The sequence below is a fragment of the Trichosurus vulpecula genome, chromosome 3, assembly GCF_011100635.1.
Source record: "Trichosurus vulpecula isolate mTriVul1 chromosome 3, mTriVul1.pri, whole genome shotgun sequence".
In the NCBI taxonomy this organism is placed as follows: domain Eukaryota; kingdom Metazoa; phylum Chordata; class Mammalia; order Diprotodontia; family Phalangeridae; genus Trichosurus; species Trichosurus vulpecula.
The window spans coordinates 279,154,804-279,178,067 of record NC_050575.1 but is presented as its reverse complement, the minus strand read 5'-3'; the positions used below and the strand labels follow the sequence as shown (position 1 = coordinate 279,178,067).

Below are 23,264 nucleotides of genomic sequence, written 5' to 3'. Positions count from 1 at the left end.
ACAGGGGTCTCTTTACTGGCACTGAGGCAGGACTGTTGCTTTGCCTATACTTGGATCCGGATTGCAGTCCTGGGTGGTAGTCCTGGGGCAAGGAGGAGTACTAGTGTAGCAGAGCTTGTGGCAGCAGTGGAGAGGGGACCCTCCTCACAATTCCAGAGTAGAAAACAGTGCTTGTGGTCACTCACAGACCAGAGCACATGCCAAGAGAGGAGTAAATACCTCTCTTTAGGTCATACTGCCTTGGAAGAACTGAAAACTTACAGGTCCCTAGAAGTATCTCTGAAAACAACTGCACAAAAACCCTGAAGCTTGGAACAGTTCACCTTCCACACTGGAAGTAGAGCTCTACCTTGACAAAGAGTTAAAAAGTCAAGTAATAGGCTGGGAAAATGAGCAAACAACAGGAAAAAAACTGACTTTGGAAAAGTACTTTGGTAACAAGGAGGATCAAATCATACACTCAGAAAAAGACGACAAAGTCAAAGCTCTTCCATCCAAAGCCTCCAAGAAAAATATGAATTGATCTCAGGCCAAGGAAGAGCTCAAAAAGGATTTTGAAAATCAAGTTAGGGAAATAGAGGAAAAATAGGAAGAGAAATGAGAGTGATGCAAGAAAATTATGAAAAAATTAGTCAACAGCTTGGGAAAGGAGACCCCCCCCCAATAGTAAAGAAAATAACACCTTAAAAAATAGATTAGACCAATTGGCAAAAGAGGTCAAAAAAGCCAAGGAGGAGAAGAATACCTTACAAAGCAGAATTGGCCAAATGGAAAAGGAGTTCCAAAAGCTCGCTGAAGAAAATAATTCCTTAAAAATTAGAATGGAGATTGGGAGAGGCAACCGAAGCCCGCTAGGCTTCTCTGAAATTTAATCCAAAACATGGATATCAGACCAAATCATACAATTTATATCAACAATATGGATGATAAAATCAAAAAAGAAGAACTGAAGAGATCATTGTATGCACTCTTTTCTCAGTTTGGCCATGTAGTGAATATTGTAGCTTTAAAGACCATGAAGATGAGAGGGCAAGCTTTTGTGATATTTAAAGAACTCGGCTCATCTACAAATGCTTTGAGACAGTTACAAGGCTTTCCGTTTTATGGTAAACCAATGCGAATTCAATATGCAAAAACAGACTCTGATGTAATCTCTAAAATGTGTGGCACTTTTGCTGATAAGGAGAAGAAAAAAGAGAAGAAAAAGGCTAAATCTTTGGAACTAACTGCCAATGCTGCAAATAAAAAGCCTGGTCAGGCCACACCAAATTCAGCTAACACCCAAGGAAATTCAACCCCAAATGCTCAGGTGCCTGACTACCCACCGAATTATATTTTATTCCTAAATAACTTGCCAGAGGAGACTAATGAAATGATGTTATCTATGCTGTTTAATCAGTTTCCTGGTTTCAAAGAAGTATGGTTGGTACCTGGAAGACATGACATTGCTTTTGTGGAGTTTGAAAATGATGGACAGGCTGGCGCTGCCAGAGATGCCTTACAAGGATTTAAGATCACACCATCCCATGCCATGAAGATTACATATGCCAAGAAATAGCTTTATGGACATTCTTTCAATGACTTGGTTTTATTTATGGCTTCTGTTCTTCGTTTTTTCAAAAGATACAAATCAGAAATTTTGAAGAGCTTTCTGAGGGCAAAAGTGAAAATAAACATTTTGTGTAAACTTTTTTTTAAACTCAAATTCTTCAGTGTTCCCTACAAATTTAGGGTACTGCAACATGCAAGAGACATTTTGTATAATTAAAACTTAGTTTTATTCAATATGTAATGTTATGCTTTTTTTTGGCCCATTTTCCCCTTTATCTGTTTGTTCTATATTGTAACTTTTTCTATGACCACATCTTGTGTTTTCCTAATCACATTTATTTTGGAATGATCAAGATTTGAAATATTAAAAAAACTCAAGATGTATTTGAGAAAGGAAATTAAAAAAAAAATTAGAATGGAGCAAATGGAAGCTAATGACTCCGTGAGAAATCAAGAAATTATGAAACAAAAGAATGAGAAAATAGAAGATAATACGAAATATCTCATTGGAAAACCAACTGACCTGGAAAACAAATCTAGGAGAGATAATTTTAAAATTATTGGACTGCCTGAAAGCCATGATCAAAAAAAGAGCTTAGACATCATCTTTCAAGAAATTTTAAAGGAAAACTGCCCTGATATTCTAGAACTAAGAGGTAAAATAGAAATTGAAAGAATCCACTGACTACCTCAAAGAGATTACAAAATGAAAACTCTCAGGAATATTATAGCCAAATTCAAGAGTTCCCAGGTCAAGGAGAAAATGTTGTAAGCAGCCAGAAGGAAACAATTCAAGTACTGTGGAACCACAGTCAGGATAATACAAGATTTAGCAGCATCTATATGAAAGGATTGGAGGGCTTGGAATATACTCCAGAGTTCAAAAGTGCTAGGCTTAAAACCAAGAATCACCTACCCAGCAAAACTGAGTGTAATTCATGAAGGAGAAAAATTGACTTAAAGTGAGACAGAGGAACATCATACATTCTTGAGAAAGGACCAGAGTTGAATAGAAAATTTGACTTTCAAATACAAGACTCAAGAGAAGCATGAAAAAGTAAACAGGAAAGAAAAATCGTAAGGGACTTACTAAAGTTGAACTGTTTGCATTCCTACATCGAAAGGTATTTGTAACTCATAAGACCTTTGTTAATATTAGGGTAGTTAGAAGGAGTATATATATAGAAAGAGGGCATAGGTGTGAGTTGAATAGGAAGGGATGATATCTAAAAAATAAAATAAGGAGTGAGAGAGTATTGCAACAATTCGGCTAGCAGCTGTTGTGGGGTGAAAGACCAACATAAGCTGAACAACAAGAACGCCACCTGCTTTACTAAGGAAAGCAATGTTAAGGGGTTAACAATGTTACTTTAATCCAGCATATACATATAAACTTACTTAGTTCAGGAGGAAAAGCTGGCAACCTGAACTTCAGAGCAAATACAAGTTAGAAACATACACAATATAAATTGACAAGATCACAATTCATAGTTACTAAGAAACCATCAACATCTGGGTTGATGGGCTGGGAGGCTCTTAAAGCGGCTTCCCAGAGTCTCACACCAGTACTCCTCCAGGAGTGAGAGCCTCCAGCAAATAGCTCTGTTCTCTCTTTTTATACAGTCTTTGGACAGCATCAGACATCATCTGAGTGAACAGAACTTAGGCGCCTACTATTGGCTGTTGTCTTAGCAACTCCCCTTAGGACCCTGAGGGCTTCATGCCCACATAGGCTTGGCACGTAGTAGATAGGGGTTTGGGCCTGGGGCTTTGCACCTAGTAAGGCTCAAAGACAATTAATTTAGCATTCAAAAACAGTAAAAAAAAAAAATCCCAACTTAATATTACAGAGAGGAATGTACTGGGAAAAGGAGAAGGGAAAAGGTAGAATGGGGTAAATTATCTCGCATAATAGAGGTGAGGAGGAGCTTTTACTTTGGAGGGGAAGAGGAGGGAGGTGAGAAGGAATGAGTAAACCCTACTCCCATCAGAATTGGCTTAAAGAGGGAATAATACACACACTCAATTGGATATAGAAATCTATCTTACCCTATAGGAAAGTATGGGGGAATGGGATAAGAGAAAGGGGTGTGGTGATAGAGGGGAGGGCAAATTAGGGGAGGGGATAATAAAAAGCAAATACTTTTGAGGAGGGACAGTGAGAAAGGAGAGAATAGAATAAATGGGGGATGGGATAGGATGGAGGAAAATAGAGTTAGCCTTTCACAACATGGCTATTATGGAAGTGTTTTGCCTGACTACACATGTATAACCCATATTGAATTGCTCGCCTTTTCAATGGGGATGAAGGGTGGGGAGGGACGAAGGGAGAGAATTTGGAACTCAACGTTTTAAAAACGAATGTTGAAAATTGTTTTTTACTTGGAACTGGGGGAAAAATAAAATACCAAATAAAAATTTTTTAAAAAGAAATTTGATAGAATTTTTTTTTCTATTTGACCACTTCCCTTCTTATCTTAGGTGGATTAATTTTGTCTGTACAGAAACTTTTCAATTTCGTGTCATCGAAGTTATCTATTTTATCTTTTGTAATTGCTTCAGTCTCTGATTTGGTTAAAAATACATCGCCTACTTAAATATGTATATGTATATATGTATAAATATAAAATACATCTCCTACCCATAACAGAGAAAGAGAGAGAGAGGGAGAGAGAGAGGTGGGAGTAGGGATGTGTTTCTCTTCTAATTTTTTAAAAATAATCTTATCTTTAATATTATGTTTGCATATCGACATAGACTTTATTGTGGTATGTGGTGTAAGGTATTAGTCTAATGCTAGTCCGCCAGATTACTTTTCATTTTTTCCAGTAGTTTTTATCAAATAAGGAATTTTTTCCATAGATGATAATTGTTTTCCACTTTATCAAATATCAGGCTATTGCGTTGCATTGTTTCTGATTCTCCCTTGTTTTGTCTATTCCTTCATTCCTTTTGTGTTCTTAATTCTGTTGGCATATAGTTGTGTATAATATGTTCTTATTATACCTGCTATTTCTTCTGGTTTTGTTGTGATGTCAGTTGCTATTTTATTAATTTGATTTTCTGCCCTCTTGTACATTGCTTTTCATTGCTTATATTTTTCTTTTTTTTTTTCTTTTCAAAAAAGCTGAACTAGATATAAAGAACACAGGATAAGTTTGTAAAAATATCTCAATTCTGTCTGGCCTTCAGTTATATCACCTTTGGCAAGTTATGTTACGTTTCTCAGGCTCAGTTGTCTTGCTTACAAAATGAGAGGTTTAGATTAACTGGTGTCTGAAGTCTTTTTCAGCTCTGAAATTCTCCAAATATGTAATTCTAAAACCACTTGAGGCAAATTGTTCACGTGGTCTAAATTCTCAATTTATTTTTCTAAAAGCATCTTACATTTGTTATAGCATTTTATAATTTACAAAGTACTTGCCATGTGTGTGACATACCAAATGAGATTTTATATGTGTTTGTATATATGATTACATATGTGTATTATATACATATATGTGTATGTGTGTATATAAACACCCACACACAAAATGATTTGATCCCTGTGAGGTATGGTAAGAATAGACACCTCTATTTCATAAATGATGATACTGAGGCTTATTGAGATTAACTTGGTCAAGGTCATATAGCTAGTGAGTAGGAGAACTGGAACGCCAGCTCTGGTCTTCTGACTCTTAGACCAGTGCTCTTTCAAATGTACAAGATCTCTTATTATAATTTAAACTACATAATATTTTATTATTTATTGTAATTTAAACTAAATAATTGTTTTTAATATATAGTGTGGTTTTTGTTATGATGTGAGTTTGAGAAGTGATTAAAGTGAAGTTATTGTTGTGAATTGCATTTGCCATTTTTGGCAGCCTCGTGATACCACTGCAGTTTGGAAATAAAAAAGTACTTAATAGTACTATGTATCAATTGGATTTCTTTGAAACTTTGACTTCATCCTAGGGGATGAGGGAATGATTTAATTTTTAATAAAAACCACTGTGTAGTAAGTCCTAATTAGTTGTGATGGATACAATGACAATAAAGAATGGAAAAACAATTGAGCTAACTAACCTCTAAAGATGAAAAATGTTTCTGTGAAAAATCACATGTAATAATTGCACTCATTTGTGCAATTCAAACTTCATCTTATAGTTAAATGCATGTTATATACAAGAATGGATTCCATTATGAACAGCAATAATTAAATTTAATTCAAGAAACTTAAAAATAAGTTTATTAATTTCAAGCTCTTTTCAATAAGATGTTTTTATAGTTGTCTCAGTACATGGGCTACTAATGGCCTTTGCAGTTAGTTGACATAAAAAAGCATGAGGGATTGGATAAAGAGGAACAAGAAATGGAATTACACATTTCCTTCTTTTCAAATACAGATACAACAATCTCTTGCTCAAAAAAGGAGATTTTATACTGTAGACATTATAAAATATTTGAGAGTCTACCTGCCAAAATAAACCCAGGGATTATATGAACCCAGTTACAAAATACTTTTCACACAAATAAAGTCAGATCTAAATAATTGAAAAAACGTCACTTGCTCATGGGTAGGCCAAGCTAATATAGTAAAATAAAAATGACAGTTCTACGTAAATTAATTTTCTTATTCAGTGCCATACCAATCAAACTACCAAAACATTATTTTATAGAGCTAGAAAAAGTAATATCAAAATTTATCTGGAAGAACAAAAGGTCCCGAATATCAAGGGAATTAATGAAAAGAAATGCTAGGGAAGATGGTCTACCCATATCCGATCTTAAATGGTATTTTAAAGCAGCTATTATTAAAACCACTTTGTACTGGCTAAGAAATAGAGGAGTGGATCAGTGGAATTGATTAGGTGCACAAGACTCAGGAGTCAATAATTATAGCAATGTACTGTTTGATCAACCCAAAGACCCCAACTTCTGGAATAAGAACTCACTGTTTGACCAACTGCTGGGAAAACTGGAAAATAGTATGGCAGAAACTGGGTATAGACCAACATCTGACACTGTCTACCAGAATAAAGTCCAAATGGGCACATGATCTAGGTATAGAGGTTGATACTATAAACAAATTAGGGGAGCAAGGAATAGTTTATCTGCCAGATTTATGGGGAATGGAGGAATTTCTGACCAAACAAGAGATAGAGAGCATTATGAAATGCAAAATGGATAGTTTTGATTACATTAAATTGAAAAGTTTTTGCACAAACATAACCAATGCAACCAAGATCAGGAGGGAAGCAGAAAACTGGGAAAGAATTTTTACAACTAGTGTCTCTGATAAAGGCCTCATTTCTAAAATATATAGAGAACTGGGTCAAATTTACAAGAATACAAGTCATTCCCCAATTGATCAATGGATATGAACAGGGAATTTTCAGAGGAAGAAATTAAAACTATCTATAGTCACATGAAAAAATGCTCTAAATCACTATTGATTAGAGGGATGCAAATCAAAACAACTCTGCGGTACCACATCACACCTACCAGATTGGCTAATATGACAAAACAGGAAAGTGATAAATGCTGGAGAAGATGTGGGAAAGTTGGAACAGTAATCCATTGTTGGTGGAGCTGTGAGCTGATCCAACCATTCTGGAGAGCAATTTGGAACTATGCCCAAAGAGCTATAAAAAGGTGCATAACCTTTGACCCAGCAATAACACTTGTATGGCTATATCCTAAAGAGATCATATATAGGAAACGGACCCACATATTACAAAAATATTTATAACAGCTCTTTGTGGTGGCCAAGAACTGGAAATCAAGGGGATTCCCATCAATTGGGGAATGGCTGAACAAGTTGTGGTATATGGCTGCAATGGAATACTATTGTGCTATAAGAAATGATGAGCCGGTGGATTTCGGAAAAAGCTAGAAAGACTTACATGAACTGAAGCTGAGTGAAGTGAGCAGAACCAGGAGAACATTGTACACAGTAACAGCTGCACTGTGTGAGGACTGATTCAGGGACCTAAAAGTTTTCCAAAGGACTCATGATGGAAAATGCCATCCACATACAGAGAAAGAACTATGGAGTTGGAATGCAGAGTGAAGCAGACTCTTTTTTCTTTTGTTTGGTTTGGTTTGGTTTTCTTTCTCGTAGTTTCTCCTATTTGTTATAGTTCTTCTATGCAACATGACTAATGTGAAAATGTATTTAATAGGAATGTATGTGTGGAGCACATATCAGATTGCATGCCGTTTTAAGGAAGGAAGGAAATTTAAAACTTATGGAAATGAATATTGAAAACTGAAAATAAATAAATTAAATATTAAAACAACACAAAAAGAAGATTTTTAAAGTATCTCTTAAAATTTATTATTCTTTATAGATTTTTTTATAAAGGAGAAATTATATCCCAAATGTTGCCCATTGTACTGTTGTAGTCATGTTAAATTTTTTCAGAGATAAATTTCTTTGCTTTCTTTGACCTCAGACAATTTTTTTTAATGTAAACTCCCAGGTAGAGTCTCTTAGCATCACTTTCAGTCTTCTTTTTGTTGGGACAATTCTATAAGGTCTTAATTTGTTAAAGTTTCATCATGAGTAATAGCTCTTCCATATTATCCTGATCAACCTCATTAAAAATAAACTGCTGTAGGAACTGTATGGTGTAGTGAATTTTACAAAAACCAAGCTCATGACTGAGGAAGTCAATTACATATTAAGCCCTCACCCATTTTCCTACCACTACATGCAGTTTATAGCCTTTCATTCCATTACTTTCTTGTATTTTTCAGTGCTTTTCAGATGTCGTACATGTGCCAAAATTCCATAATGAATATGCTAGCTTAACTAACCAACTTCTTGATGAGCTATGAAAAAAAAAAGAATAAAAACAAAAAAAAAACCAACGATGTGTTTTGTTGGGGAGACAAGAATGAGTTGATTTTTGTTGTCTGTTGCCAAGAACCTTTTCCTATTTACTGATTCCTTTCCTCTTGCCTTCAAACATCCAAACCTTCCCTATCCTTCAAAAACTTTACTAGGCCCTACCATTTCTTCAGTGTATTTTTTATCTATTCTATTTTTCTCAGCCAAATTAATTTTTTATGTCCAAAAAATGCATCTTTTTCTACATACAAGTGAGCCACCTCTGTGTCATGAGGTAGGCAATAATCTTTATTTGTCTTCTGGAATCAGGTTTAATCATTTAGTTGATGAGTTCTTAAGCATCTTACAGTTATTCATTTAATTTATAATATTGGTGCTATAATATAAATTGTTCTGATTTGTCTTAGTTGACTTTGCCTCAGTTCATATAAATCTTTCCATGCCTCTTAGAAACCCTCTTTTCCTTAAGTATACCACAGTAACATCCTTCTATATTAATGTGACCACAAAGGGTATTGCATGAGGTCTCTACACAGAAAGAAGGACTTCCAGAGCAGGTGTTGTGAGCTAAACCTTTTTCACACATACTTCTTATACATGTGCCTCACTACTATTATGGTCTAAGTTTAAACTTACTCCTCCTGTGGATGCTGTGTGTATTTGTGGGAAGGAGTGGACCATGTTCTTTGGATAACGTTTACGATGTTATCTGAGCAAATACCTTAGGTACAAACTAACTGAGACTATTGGGTAATTGTCAATGGGGACTACTGCATTTGGCCCTTACGCCCTATAGTAGAAGCATAGTCTCTGAGACTTATTATTAGAACCCTGAAAGGTCCCCTTGCCACACGTGGTCCCTCTCCATTTGAGTTACCATATCCTTACATGTGGATGCTTTGTCCATAAGAATATAATTTTTGGTTTGTAAGAAATGGGAGGAGGAGTTTTGTTTCCACAGAACTAAAGGTGTACTTCCCTGCCCTCCCCCACACCAGCTTTAGCAGAGACCAGGCCTCAAGGTCGGTCAGGTGAGAGGTCAGAGTCTTGTACGCATGTGCATGCTTTTTCAGAAGGCAGTCTAGGGAATCAGAGGCCAAACCCACTTGAACCTGTTCAAGCTTATCTAGGGTCTGGTCTTGGTCAAGAATCCAGGCCTACTGATTTGCATAATTTGTGTATGTTAAAGAGGGAAAGTAGGGGAAGTAAAAGAATATAGTTTAATACAAGGAAAATCTAATTAACTTCACTTTTGCTTCTGTATCCTTATTATCCTATTTATATAAACTGTATAACCTAGGAAAACTATGTAAAAAACAAAGATTGTAAACTAACCATGACTCTAGCAGGAGTGGAGGGAATGGTTACCCCTGCTCCTGCAGCTGTATCAGTGTGAGTGTTCCCGCGAGCACTACACCCGCTCTCCCAGGGAGCTTAATAAAATGCCTTCCTCTGCCCACTCTGGTCCTGAGTTCTTTGGGTGTGAATGGGCAAATCACATGGGTTTTCCTAAGGTCAAGTGAAGGGAAGCAACAGGCAGCGGAAGCTCGCCAGGCTTACTCCTGGATCTTGTCTTGGGGTGTCCTGTGATCCCCACTGCGGTGTTAAGAGGGCTACCACTCTGGATTCCCTTGGGGAACCCTGTGGTCTGCACGGCCTTCTTAAGGGGACATCACATGGGACTTCCGGCCCTGTCTCGGGAGCCTTGTGATCTTACTGCCATCCTAAGGGGCCATCACTTGGGTCTTCCTTAGGGTCTGACCCCTAGGAGGCCCTGTGATCCCCACAGATTAAGGGATGGCTACCACTTGGTCTTCCTCTGGGAGTCCTGTGGTCTGTACAGCCTTCCCTAGGGATTATCACAGGGTTCTTCTTCAGGACTTTGGACCTGCCTAGGAAGTCCAGTGATCCCCAAAACCACGTTTCTCACAGGTTGCTTATATTTTGTAAGATATTTGGGGGGTTTCGGTACTAGATTTTTTTAAAAATTATCTTTAGCTAGCTTTTTTATTTTCCTTAAAGCTGGGACAACTTACTTTTTGTCCTGTGCAGTTTTCATTTATGATTTCTTGAAATATAGCTCCGAAAAAACAGGCTTTAAAAAGGCCCATTGTGTTTCAAATGGAGCTACTTGACTACTACTTTAATCCCAAATAACTCTGGCTTTCACTGAATGACCAATAATAACCCCCAGCCCAAGTTTCTGTGGCTCATTATTTAGGTTTTGATGGCTTAGAATGAGTGTAAATAGCAATTGTTTTCTGTTCTGGCCAGAAACTTTTGAGAGTCTTCCTCTCCCAGATTGATATTTTTGTGATGGTAAATTAGGTTGTCTTTTGCCTCAGTTCTTACCTAGCCCTTAGTCATTGAATGAACCTCACCCCAGACAACTGAGACTGGGGAAGGCCTTTAATTTAGAAAGGCCAACATCACCCACCAAAATCAGTTGTCCATAACTTTTGTCTTGCCACTGGATTCTGATGACTCTGAAAGAGAGAGTGAGGCTGACAGTTTTGTGCAATTCTGCCTCACTTAGATCCAGTTTATGTGCAAGTCAAGCCGTCACCCCGGGATGTCATTGCTCCTTCTTGAAAACAAAAGATGAGCAACACATAGAACTTTTTGTCAGTTGTTTGATTTCCCTGCCTCATCTCTTCCCACTCCAATTCATTCTCCACTCATCTGTCAAATTGATCTTCCTAAAGTTCAGGTCTGGCAATGACATCCCCCTATCATAAACTCCAGTGGCTCACTATTGCCTCCAGCATCAAATATGAAGCAAGCCCTTTGACCTCTAGAGCCCTTTGCAGCCTAGTCCTTTCTTCCAGTCCACCTTACTCCCCCTTTGTGTATACTTTGAGATTAATGACACTGTTTTCCTTGCTATCCCTTGCACACAGTGCTCTATCTTTGGTCTCTGAGTGTTTTTTTCCTGGCTTTCTGTCATACCTGAACCACTCTCCTTCCTCCTCTCTGCCTCTCTGCTTCCCTGCCTTTTTTGTTCAAGTTTCACATCAAGCCCTACCTTCTGCAAGAAGCCTTTTGCAGTCCTCCTATATTTTGGTGCTTTCCCTCTGAGATGATCTCTAATTAGTCCTGTATAGATTATGTTTATAGATAATGGCTTACACATTATCTCCTGCATTAGGCTGTAAGCTTCTTGAGAGCAGGAATGTTTTTTTTTTTTCTTTTTAACCCTTGTATGTGTCCTCAGAACTTAGCATAGTGCCTGGCACATAGCCAGGTGCCATAGCATAGTGCCAGGCACCTGATAAACTTTAGTTAACTAATTTCACATGCCACATTTGAATGTAAATACCTTTTTGTAAGGGTTGATTCCTCTTCTTTGTATCTTTAGCAACCTAAAAATCTTATCTTCATGCAGACTAACTCATCTGTGATACTCAGCACCTCTGTACCCTCAGTTTCCTCTTCTCCCACAGCCTTCCTTTTTTAGAGGGCTCAGAACTTTCCAGGTAAATTTTCCATCAGGAGCTCTGCTTGGTTTCAACTCCACAAACCAGGAAACTCCTTGATGTCCCACACGCCCTTTTCATTTTCCTTTTTTGTATTGTCTTCCCCCATTTGATTGTAAGCTCCTTGAAGTGAGGGACTGTCTGTCTTTTTCTTATTTGTTTGTACCTAGTACATAGTAAACACTTAATATACATTTATGGAATGATTTGACTCACCTATTTGCCAAATTTTACTAGAGTCTTAAGAGTTATTGAGAATTCCTTGGCTGTCTGTTGGTTAGCACTTATTTTTCCTCCAGAAATTTTGGTCATGAACAATTTACTTTATTGTGCCAACTATGACTGGCATTACCTTCCACCCTCTACAATTGAAATATATGAAAAATTAGTACCACCCCTATCATAGGCCTCTTATAGCAGTGATTATGATCCTCTCTCTAAATAAATGAAATAGTTTCCCTTTTGTGTTATTATTTGTATTTAATTTATTTACCTTCACATGAGATTTTAGCCCTTGGAGTTACATGTTCCGGATAGACTAACTGTGATTATGTTCTTGTCATATTGAGATAACTCTTTGTCCAACATCGATCAAGATGCTGATATGTTAAGAAATAGATTTCTTCTTGATTTCCAGTTTCAACAAATTATGCTCAATAGTGACTGCTATTCTGTAAAACTTGGACTCGAACAAAAGGCCTCACATGAGGACCTAGAAGACCACTTGTGGCCTCGAGGCTGCAGGTTCCTTACCCCTCTTCTAAAGACTTTGAGTTATATAGGTCTGATGTCAGACTGTGTCTGCTGTTTGCGGACCAGGTTAGCTTAGTATAGAGAAGCTAAGTCACCAGAAAGTTATCTACAAGGTAAAGAATTGTTTTGTCTGTGTTGGTACCCAGTATGGGTAGAAATGCATAGCAGACCATCTTGCCATGTGATTCACTTCTGGTTTTGCTCTGGTGTGACAGAGTGAGAGAAATGGAAGCAGATCATGCAAAGAATAACCCAATTCTTTTGAAAATTTTAAATTAATATATTTCATTTTTATATTACCTTTGTTTCTCAGTATATATTTTTCTCTACCATCCTTTATAGTGAAAAATGCAATGAGACCAAAAAAGTAATTCAGCAAAACTAGCCAACACATCAATTAAAGCCATCATTATACTCAGTGCTCTGCAACCATTTTTATACATGTCATTCCATAAATTTTCCATTGATGATATATCTAGAATGCTGGAGTTTTTAAAATATTTTATAGAAATCAGTACAACACCCAGCATATGCATCTCTGCCAAGCAGGGATGGAAATGCAATCTCATATCTTGGTTATTATAATTCCACAGCATTCATTTTCAGCTTTTTTGTCATTGTTTTTGTTCTTTCTGTTTACGTTGTTTTGGTATATATAGTGTCTTGCTTTTGCTTTTTCAATTGCATCAGTTCATGTAAGTGTTTGCAAGCTTCTCATATTCTTCCTTACGAACACCTTAATATTCCATTATACTTACGCACCACAGTTTCTGTAGTCATTCTCCAGTTGTTGGGTGTTTATTTGTTTCCATTTAATTGCTACAACAAAATGTGTTCCATCTGCCATTTTTCCATATTCAGCCTTCTTAGGGATATATTCTTCACCTGCAGTTTTTTGTTTAACCTAATTCCAAATTGCTTTGCAGAATAGATGAGCTGTCAATAGTGCCAAACTCAAATAGAAGTGGATCCCTATAGCATATTGGTTTAGAAAACCACAAATGAGCATTATCTAGGTTGTATTGTATTTTCAAATCTTGTTAAGCATTTCCCAATTACAATCTAGTCTGATTCAGCCCTGAGTTTTGCAGCAGCAAGGGAGTTTGACACCTCTGGATGGTCATATCTACACCATTGGTGGACTTGTGTGTCTGTCTTTCCATAACAGCTCCAGCTTTGACTATTCTCATCTTGTCATGTTTGCTAATTTGTTGGGTGGAAAGTAAAACATCTGAAGTTGTTTCGATTCTCACTTCCTTTTATTAGTAATTTGTAGCAGTCTTTCATGTGGTAGTTTATAATAATTTTTCTATTATCAGTTGTTTATATTTCTTGACCATTTATTATCAATTGGTATGGTAGGAGAGGCATTTATTTTATGTGGGGCTAGCTGGTTTCCACAATAAATGGTTGAATAATCTTTTCTTTGTTAAATGTTTTATGTCCAACAAGTATCTCATTGAGTTCTAATCCTAAGCCTGAACTATTGGATTGGCCTGAGTAAGGCCTAACCTAGACCATGGCATTAGTTCTCAGCTATGGATTAGAATAGCATATTGGTTATCTGGGGGGAAGGCAATGTGGTAGAAATAGGGAGCCTCAGATGATAGGATGGCCAGATGTAGAAGCTTGTCATCCCATGGCTCTGCTACTTCTAGATGCATATGGGCATAGTCTCATCAAATAAAGGGGATTGCAGTGACCCTGTGGGATCAACTTCATTGGGTACTTAGTGAGGGTGACAGTGCTCATGGAGTTAAAAGAGCCTGGATCCTCATTTTAGGGTATATCAAAGGGAACTTTTTGCATTAAGACAGCTATAGATACTTATAAATGCACTTAAAATTATTTTAATCTTCATGTTTTATAGACAGTGGGGAAATTTATAGTCATGGGTGGGAGAGGAAAATGGGCTGTAGGGGAAAAGTAGGCTCTCCAACCCAAAGATTTTGATGCAAAATGTGTTATATCCTACTGAGGTTAGGATTACAGTGGAAGAGAATAAGAGTGGTGGGGATGAGAACAGGGAATCTTCTTACATTTTTTAGGTTCCTCTCTCATTTATGAATAACTTGGTATATTTCTTTAATTAATAGTTTTCCTTTATTAAAGATATACACTCATCTTTGCCCTAAAATCCTTTCCTCATTCCTTTTTTTCTTCCCATTTTCTGTTTCTCTATAACATTTACTGACTTAGTCATTACAATATTGTGGGAATTCATAGATTTTGTTAACAACTAGTTTATCTTGATTTGAGCAATGTGACTTGTTTTAAATACTTATCTTTTGGGGTTTACCATTGTCCAAAGACTTCCTTGAAGTATGTATGTCCTTCTGCAAACTTTTCAGGGTTGAAATATTGTTCAGAAATCTCTTTCCTTGAAACAATATATTGCATTTTTCTTAGCAGATAATTTTAAGTTCATGGTTCATGCTTCTTAATTTCTTGTAACAGTGTCTTTGCTCTTGTGATAGTTATATCCATTGGCTTTTCCCTGTCCATACTGATGTTTCTAGGTGTTTTTTTTAATGATTTGTTGATTCTTCAGGTAATTAGCATGGTCAGGCACCAGAGTATGTGGGATGGAAAGGTAAATAGAAAGGGCCAGATTGATTTTTATTAAAGCCCCAAAATCCTCAACGGAAGTGCTAACCAAATTGGATACTTGCTTGAGGTTGGGGGATGTGGTGAATGCACTCAAATCATCCTAGCTTGTCCAGGAGTGAGAACTGAGGGCCTTTGGACACTGTTGAAATACATTTATAGCTGCTTCAGGAAGCCCTTTTTTGTGAGAAGATTTAGATTCTGGGTTCTAATTCTTTGGGGAGTTTCTAATTGAGCTTTTTTGATTTATGGAATATGGCATTCTATACTCGCTGACAATTTCTTGTGAACATAGAATAATCTTGATTATTCAGCTTGCCTCTCCTTCATATGTAAAGGTTTTTCTCTTAGTAGCTTGCAAATTTTATTCTGTTATTGAAATTATTAAACTGAACCACCATATGCTTTGGAATTTGAAGCATGTGCTTCGAATAGCAATCTGCAGATTTTCTTGACTAGACAAACAACAAATGTTTTTAAGCACCTAGTCTATGCTAGGAACCTGTATTAAGCACTAAGGATATAAATAAAGGGAAAAAATCATCCCTGCCCCTAAGGAGCTTATAGTCTAGTGGCTTCAGGAGAACTTTAAACAATAGCCTGTTGAGTCAGTTGAATTCAGTGGTTATTGAGTATGCGGTATAGTGGTACAATATGGAACTCCTTCTGGCCACATTCCTTTGATTTGGAATCTCACAGAAGACTCTTCCAAAGTCAGTTGAATCTGTTAGACAACCAGGATGAGGATTGTACTTTGTCCATTTTTAGGTGGTTAAAATGGGGGTAATATGCATATCTACTGGCATTTATTAACATGCTTTCAAAATTATATTAAATTTAATAGGTACTCAAAAGTCAAATTTACCATGGCTTTAGTTGAGGCTGAAGCCTTGTAGAGTCTATGGAACCTTATATTTTGACAAAAGGATGAGATTTCTTTGTAAAAGTTTCCTTAATGGGGTCACCAAGGGAGAGGGTGAAATTTCTACAGGATGAAGTGTTTGGTAGCCTGGATGGAGTGTAAATAAGAGATGGCATACTTTACTGCATTATCCCTTAAGCTTTCTATCCTGTCATGTATATACTGACATATATTTGCAATACTTTTTACATCATTAGAACTATCATAATTAATGTATCTTTTTACTTTATGAAAATAAAACTGTGTTAAGAGTAATTTATCAATATGTGTAATATTTTCTAGTGGGATCCTTTAGTATGATTTCTTTTATTTTGTGGATTTGGAAGAATGGGCTATTTTGCTTAATGCATGATTGCACTATAGGTCATACCTCCAAAAAAATGAAATACAGTTTAGTTTAGCAATCTTTTAAAAAAATCATCAAGCATTTATTCCCTTTCCCTTTCAATGCTACATTCCACTGTGGGGGAAAAAGAAGAAAAACAAAAGTCTATAACAAATATGCATAGTCAAGATAAATTCCCACATTGCCCATGTCCAGTCTCCTTTATGAGAGAAAGGAGACAAAATCTTGAGAAATGGGAAAAAAAGAAACCAGATGATTCTCTATTGTATTATATTCATAATCTTGTTATATTTTTGAAAAAATTAAGTGAATTATATATGTGTAATTAGAGTTGGTGTTTAAGTCCAGATTTGGTAATGTTAAAAAAATTTCAAGGATAATGTCCTTGAATATCTATTTTTCGTTGGCCACTGTGTTGAAAAATTTTTGTTTACAAAGTTAATCCATTTTAAACTTCCATAAGCTGGGATGTTTTCCATTTTTGACACTACAGTGCAATATTTTGAATCAAAATGGTCTATAATAGCCCCCCCTTTTTTTTACTTTTCCATAACAACGTGAGCACCAAATTATAGCTGTGCAATTATGTAAACAATGGAAATGCTTCCAGAATGAATCCTTCCTTTTAAATTTTCATTTTGTGTAACTGTTGAAAGGTTTGGTGCTATAATAAACAAAATTATTTTACACATTTATCGTTCTAAAGGTCAATTATGAAAGAACTAAAGAAACAACACTATACAAAATGAATAAACCAATTTCTGTTGCTGTCACCATATGTTTCTCTTATTGCTTATTTTTCCCCCAGTTACTGTGTACATAGCATTCAATTAAAGGGATTCATTTACCAAGCTGAATAGTTTGTGTTTATGGAACTGTGCTTTGAAGGAAAGGAAACAACATGCCTCTGTTTGAATTACCTGATTTTTTTCAAGATCACTGATAAGGGACAGATGTTCTCACTTGGTTACTTTCTCATAAACCTGAATCCTTTGATAAGCTGCAAAGCCATTGAATGACTATATTGCAATCTAGCTTTTAGCATTCAATATAGACAGAACACAGATTTTTAATCAAAAAAGGAAGAGAAGTTCTAGAACTTTGGTCATAAATTGTTACAGCATCTTTTATGACAAATTATTTAAAACAAGTATAAGAGGGTTTTTCTCTGTTTTGTATTAACATGCTTTCAAAATTATATTAAATTTAATAGGTACTCAAAAGTCAATTTTACCATGACTTTAGTTGAGGCTGAAGCCTATGTAGAGTCTATAGAACCTTATATTTTGACAAAACTGACTGTAAGTCTTATGCAGTAATAGTAATTATGGTTTACAGATTGTAATAATAATACCCAGACTACCTACCTGATTGAATTTTTATGGTGAAAGCACTCTTTCAACCTTAAAGTACTATGGAAATGTGAACTACTGCTACTTTGAAGGACTTAACAGTTACAAAGCATTTCACTGAAATTAAGTTACAGAATCTCAGAGGTGAAAGGCTGTCTCAGAGTCCTGCTGCTCAGGTCCATTCCTGAATGAGAATTTCCTCAAAATGCAAATCAAATGGTTATCCAGACTTCCTTATAGACATCCAAAAAAGGAGAACCCACTGCTTTTTGAGGGAGTCCATTCTACTTTGTGATGAATTCATTTGTTAGGAAGGTTTTCTGTTATATCAAGATCCTTTTTTGCGTCTTGCAACTTCTCCTTATTGTTTCTAGCTCCTCCGTTTTGGATCCTGCAGAACAACTCTAATCTCTTGGAGATGTGGCAGTATTTCAGATACGTGGAAGTACCTACCATGCCAGCAATTCCACAAGCCTTTTTAAAGTACCTGCTATGTTCTAGACATTGTGCCAGGGATAGAAAGACAAAATGGAAAAAAGTACATTGTCTCAAGAAACTTATGCTATGGGGGCAGAGAGGGATACGACATTTACGCAGATATGTCCAAGATAATTTGAAGAAGTAAAGGTCTAAAAACAAGGGTATCTGGAATGACTTCCTTCTCGTAACAGGTAGCACTAAGTCTTGAGAAAAACTAAAGGTTTAAGAGGTAGATGCAAGATCATGAAGTGTTTTAAATGACAAGGTGAGGAGTTTATATTTTATCCTTGAAGCAATAGAAATACACTGAAGTTGCTTGAGTGGTTGAGTAACATGATCAGACCTAAGTTTTAGAAAGATTATTTTGGCAGATGTGTGGAGAACAGAGTGATAAGCAGAGAAACCTTGTATTCTAGAGTCAAATCAAGAAACTGTTGCAATATACAAGAAAAAGGTGTTAAGTCCCTGAATTGGGGTTATGGTCATGGGAGTTGAGAAGTGTCATGTAAGACATATAATGGAGGTAGAGGTGATACGATTCGATGATTGATTGGATATGTGCCTGGAATGTGACGAAGAGTAAATAGCCAAGGATAAGGATAAGGTTGTGGACCTAAATCAGGGGTTCTTAACCTGAGGTCTGTGTACTTTGTTTTTTAAAAAATACTGTTAGTTGTATTTCAGAATAATTGTTTCCTATATATTTTATTCTATGCATTTAAAAATAAATATGGAAATATATAGTAAAGCATTTTAATATGTTTTATATATTTGTATGTATATGTGTATATATGTACATATATGTATATGTGTGTGTGTGTATATGTGGGCGGTGTGGGGGGAGGGATGGGGGGGTGGGGGAGAGAGAAAGAGAGAGAGACAGACAGACAGATGGACATTGCTGCCCTCAAGGAACTTACCTTCTCCTTGCCCTTCACAACAATCAGTAACATGGGGAATATAGATATTTTTAGACTTTTTTTAACATAAAAGAAAACAGAGACCAAGACAGGTGAAGTAACTTGCCCAAGATCAGACAGCTACTGGCTTAGCCATGGAGCCAAGGGCTCCAGTACAGGTCCTGCCAATTTCTTTTAGTTACTTCTTACATAAGTTTTCTTACTTTCTCCTTTCAGTATTTTTGTTCCTCCTCAGGTCCTTCTTGTCCTTTAGATAAGTTCAACTTTTCCCCAGTTCCACTGAATGTCTTTTCTCCAAATTCAGTCTCTCATAATTTCAAAGCCCTCCAAACAGTTTCTTCATCTTATTCGACTTCAAACCCTTCTGCCACATAACCTTCTCCTTCAGATGCTGGAAGTAAAATCAGACACTAATTCGCTCACTGGCTTGTCCACTCGTTTATTCAGCAGGCATTTACTTTTAGCACGTATTCATTTATAAAGCAAGTGTTTATACTTACTATGATCCAGCCATAAAGTTTTGCAGGTGAAAATGAAAAAAATTACAACTCTCTTTCTACTTGTTCCTCACATCCGCTAGTGAGGTAGGGAATGCACATATTTTTAGGTTATTATTTTTGTTTTTTACATAAGAGGGAACTGAGACCAAGAAAGATTAAGTGACTTATCCAAAATTAGACAGCTTCTGACTTAGTTGAGAAGCCAAGGGCTCAAATCTGGGTCTGTTGATTTTTCAAGTCTGTTGCCCTTCTCCTATATTGTACTGCCTTTCAGTGTAACCACTTCATCAAAAAGACACTTTGGAAATACTAAAAGGTTATTATTCTTTTTCTTTTGTTTTAGAAATGATATGTATTTATCTTATATACTATAATGCTTTACTACACTGTCATTCTATCTGTGCAATTTCTTATATTTTCCAAATTCCAGGACACCTTTTAGTACTAGTGCTTATGGAAAATGTGGACAAGCCTATTATCCCTGAAATTTGAATTTGGATTGATAGAATTCAAGAGGCTTGCTTATATTGTCTCCTTTGAAAATGTTTGACCCATAAAATAAATTATATAACATTTTTTACAAGTCAAAAATATTTATAAAGTTTTAATGTCCAAGCCTGAACTTCACATGGTGTGTGTATATATATATATGTATATATATATATATGTATGTATATGTGTATGTATGTGTATGCATATCTATAGGTAGATGGATACAACTTAATGTACACAAGATTGTGTAAGTAGATTTAATACTAAAATAGTTTAAAGTCTATTACACAGAACAAATGTTCCACTACTTTGAAGAATATAGATATAAAGGAAGCACCATATTCTTTGTCTCTGTTACAGAAAATATGACAGTGTACAGATGGTCTTTAGGGCATGTTGTATACTAGAAGGAGTTTATACTATAAATTAGCTTGAAGCAAACTTAGATTTTTAGTCTTTCGGCAGAAAGATTAAACTTTAGTGACAGCAAAGATGTGTGCACCTAATTTGCATTTTGTGCAACCCTGGTATTTATCCCTTGCTGCTACTACTACATAGATGTAAATCCTTTGAGTTTGAATTCAGTGTGGCTAATCAGACAAGCAGGTGTATTATAACTAGGCTGAATAAGCCTAACCCTTTCTTTTCTTCACTTTCACACTAAACCTTTTCTAGGGCTTTCTATAATCTATGGTTACCAGATCAGGTCCTAGTTATTTCCTGATTTCCCTGTCATTTTGTGGGTGGTAGAGGTTAGGTAGGCTAGCCATCTGCTACTTTACCCTCCCAGTTGGTTCTCCTTCCTTTAAGAAGCGGGTTTAGTTAAACAGATTGGCGAAGGTCCAGAGGGTGGATTCTGTGTGACTTTATCCTGGTCAAATTGGTCTGTAGCTCTTTAGAGTGAATAGCAACTTTGCTATTTTCTTTTGCTTCTTCACAATTTACATAACTTTTCTACTGTGCATAGGCATCTGATACTATAGCCCAGGGCATGAAGCATTACTCTCCTCCCCACCTCCCCCCCCCCACCCCATGCTTTTTTTTTTTTTTTACAAAGAAATAAAAAGTCTGGTTTTGTTGTAAAACAGTAGTTTTTAGTTCTCAGAAAGGTAGCCTAGGATAGCATTCTCAAAATAAGTCTAAATATTCAATTGTTGAAAACTACTTTTGAACTACTCATTAAAGATTTTTAAAAAATTAAATAGGGTATGGGATTTAGAATCTAACATTAACAGGTGGAATTAACACAAGCACAACAAAGTTAACATTATGGTTGTTTGCCTTATTAATCTTCAAATATGCTACATTCTGCTACCTTTTTAGCCAGGTTTGCACAAATCCTTTCATTGCAGCATATGTCAACAGAAATGTTCTCCCATCTGCTGCTGTATAGCTTGATGTCTGATATTCAGAGACAAGGGCACAGCACAATGCGTACCTCTGTTAGTAGTTACAGGTGTGTTGTGAGGAGCCCAGTGCATTAATCAGACCCTTAATTATGAAAAAGGTGGCTCTTTTGTTCTGACCTTGGAGCATGAATTTACCACACACTTTATAAAACTACAGCATCCATCTGCTCCATCTCTTAGAATGTTTGTCTTGACTGATATTGACTTTAAAATGTATCAAAGGAAGTGATTAAAAAAGGTTTAAACATTAACTTGAAAGCAGCAGTATACCTTGTTTTGGTTGAGAAGAATAAAGAATTTACCTACTATGATTAGTAAAAAAATTTTTCTATGTCAAAATCACTCTTTAAAATGTTTTAGTTAAGAGTGGAGATACACATTGGCTTCTTAGAATTTCTCTGAGTATTATGGTTGGGTAATAGATTTGAATTTCAGACAACAATGTTCTTCACATTGTTAGAAGGAATTTCTAAAGTAGCCTTATAAGAAGGATGAGAAAAGAAATTTGATGCCACATAAAGAGAATATCTTTAAACTATTTTTTTAATTATTGTCCAGAAGCTAAATGGAAGATAAATTGTTTGATTAATGTGTATAATCATAAAATGCCAGATAATGATTCTCAAGTTTGCATTATTTTTAATCCCTTTTCTTGACTTTCATAAAGGCTTCACTGAAGCCTAGATAGATTAAATGACTCAACTGAGGTCCTGCAGCTAGTAAGGGGCAGAGACTGAATAGGAACCTGAATTTGGCCTCAGACACGTAGTGACTGTGTGACCCTGGGCAAGTCCCTTAACCCTGTTAACCTCAGTTTCTTCATCTGTAAAATGAACTGGAGGAGGAAATGGCAAAGCACTCCAGAACTCTTCTCTCAGACATTTGAAAACACTGATTATCTCCAAAATGAAATATTCCACTTAGTTGGCAACCTTTAAATTTTTTAAGAGGAAAAATTCTTTAATTGTAAAAGAATTTTCTGTTGCTGAATAGCTGAAGAAAAAAAGTGTATTCTTTTTATTCTTTAATCACCGTTTTAGAAGTTGAAGAGCATTACATTTGGGAAACAATGTTTCTGTATCCTAGACCAAGTTGGAACATTGTATCCCTTGTATTTTTTTACCTTCCACTGGAGTCTTTGAAATTTCTGATTAGAATGGAAAGGACCTTAGAAGCCCACTCTCTGTCCCACTCCACCTGTTTCCCATTCCTCAGAAATACATACTTTTTACATACCAGGAAACTGAGATTTAGATTAATTGCAACAAATATTTACTAAGCTACTACTCTATGCCAGGTGCTATTCTAGGCCTCTAAAACGTGAAAAGCAAAAATGAAATAGACCCTGTCCTTGAGGAGGATACATTTTATCAGGAGAAGCAACATATACACATATAAGTATATATAAAATACATACAAAGTAGACATCAGATAAATAGGAAAGGCCAGCAGCTGAGGGTTATGACAAGAAAAAGCCTCATATAGGAAAGAGGTGGTGTTTAATCTGAGCATTGAAAGAGGCCAGGGATTCTAAGAGAAAAGGTTAAAGAAAACATATATTCTAGGCCTGGGGGCATAGCTAGTGCAAAGGAACAGAGACTGGAAATGGAATGTTCTG

The 23,264-nt window shown here is 36.1% G+C and overlaps 2 protein-coding genes across 2 annotated transcripts in view; both read left to right on the top strand.

Annotated features, from left to right (window-relative positions):
• RALGAPA2 (Ral GTPase activating protein catalytic subunit alpha 2) overlaps positions 1 to 23,264 on the top strand; it is a 409,611-nt gene that overhangs the window by 157,942 nt on the left and 228,405 nt on the right. The window lies entirely within an intron of this gene.
• On the top strand, positions 830 to 1,916 carry LOC118840795 (U2 small nuclear ribonucleoprotein B''-like). Its single transcript, XM_036748147.1, has one exon. The coding sequence runs from the start codon at positions 881 to 883 to the stop codon at positions 1,556 to 1,558; it is 678 nt and encodes a 225-aa protein (XP_036604042.1). The 5' UTR covers positions 830 to 880; the 3' UTR covers positions 1,559 to 1,916.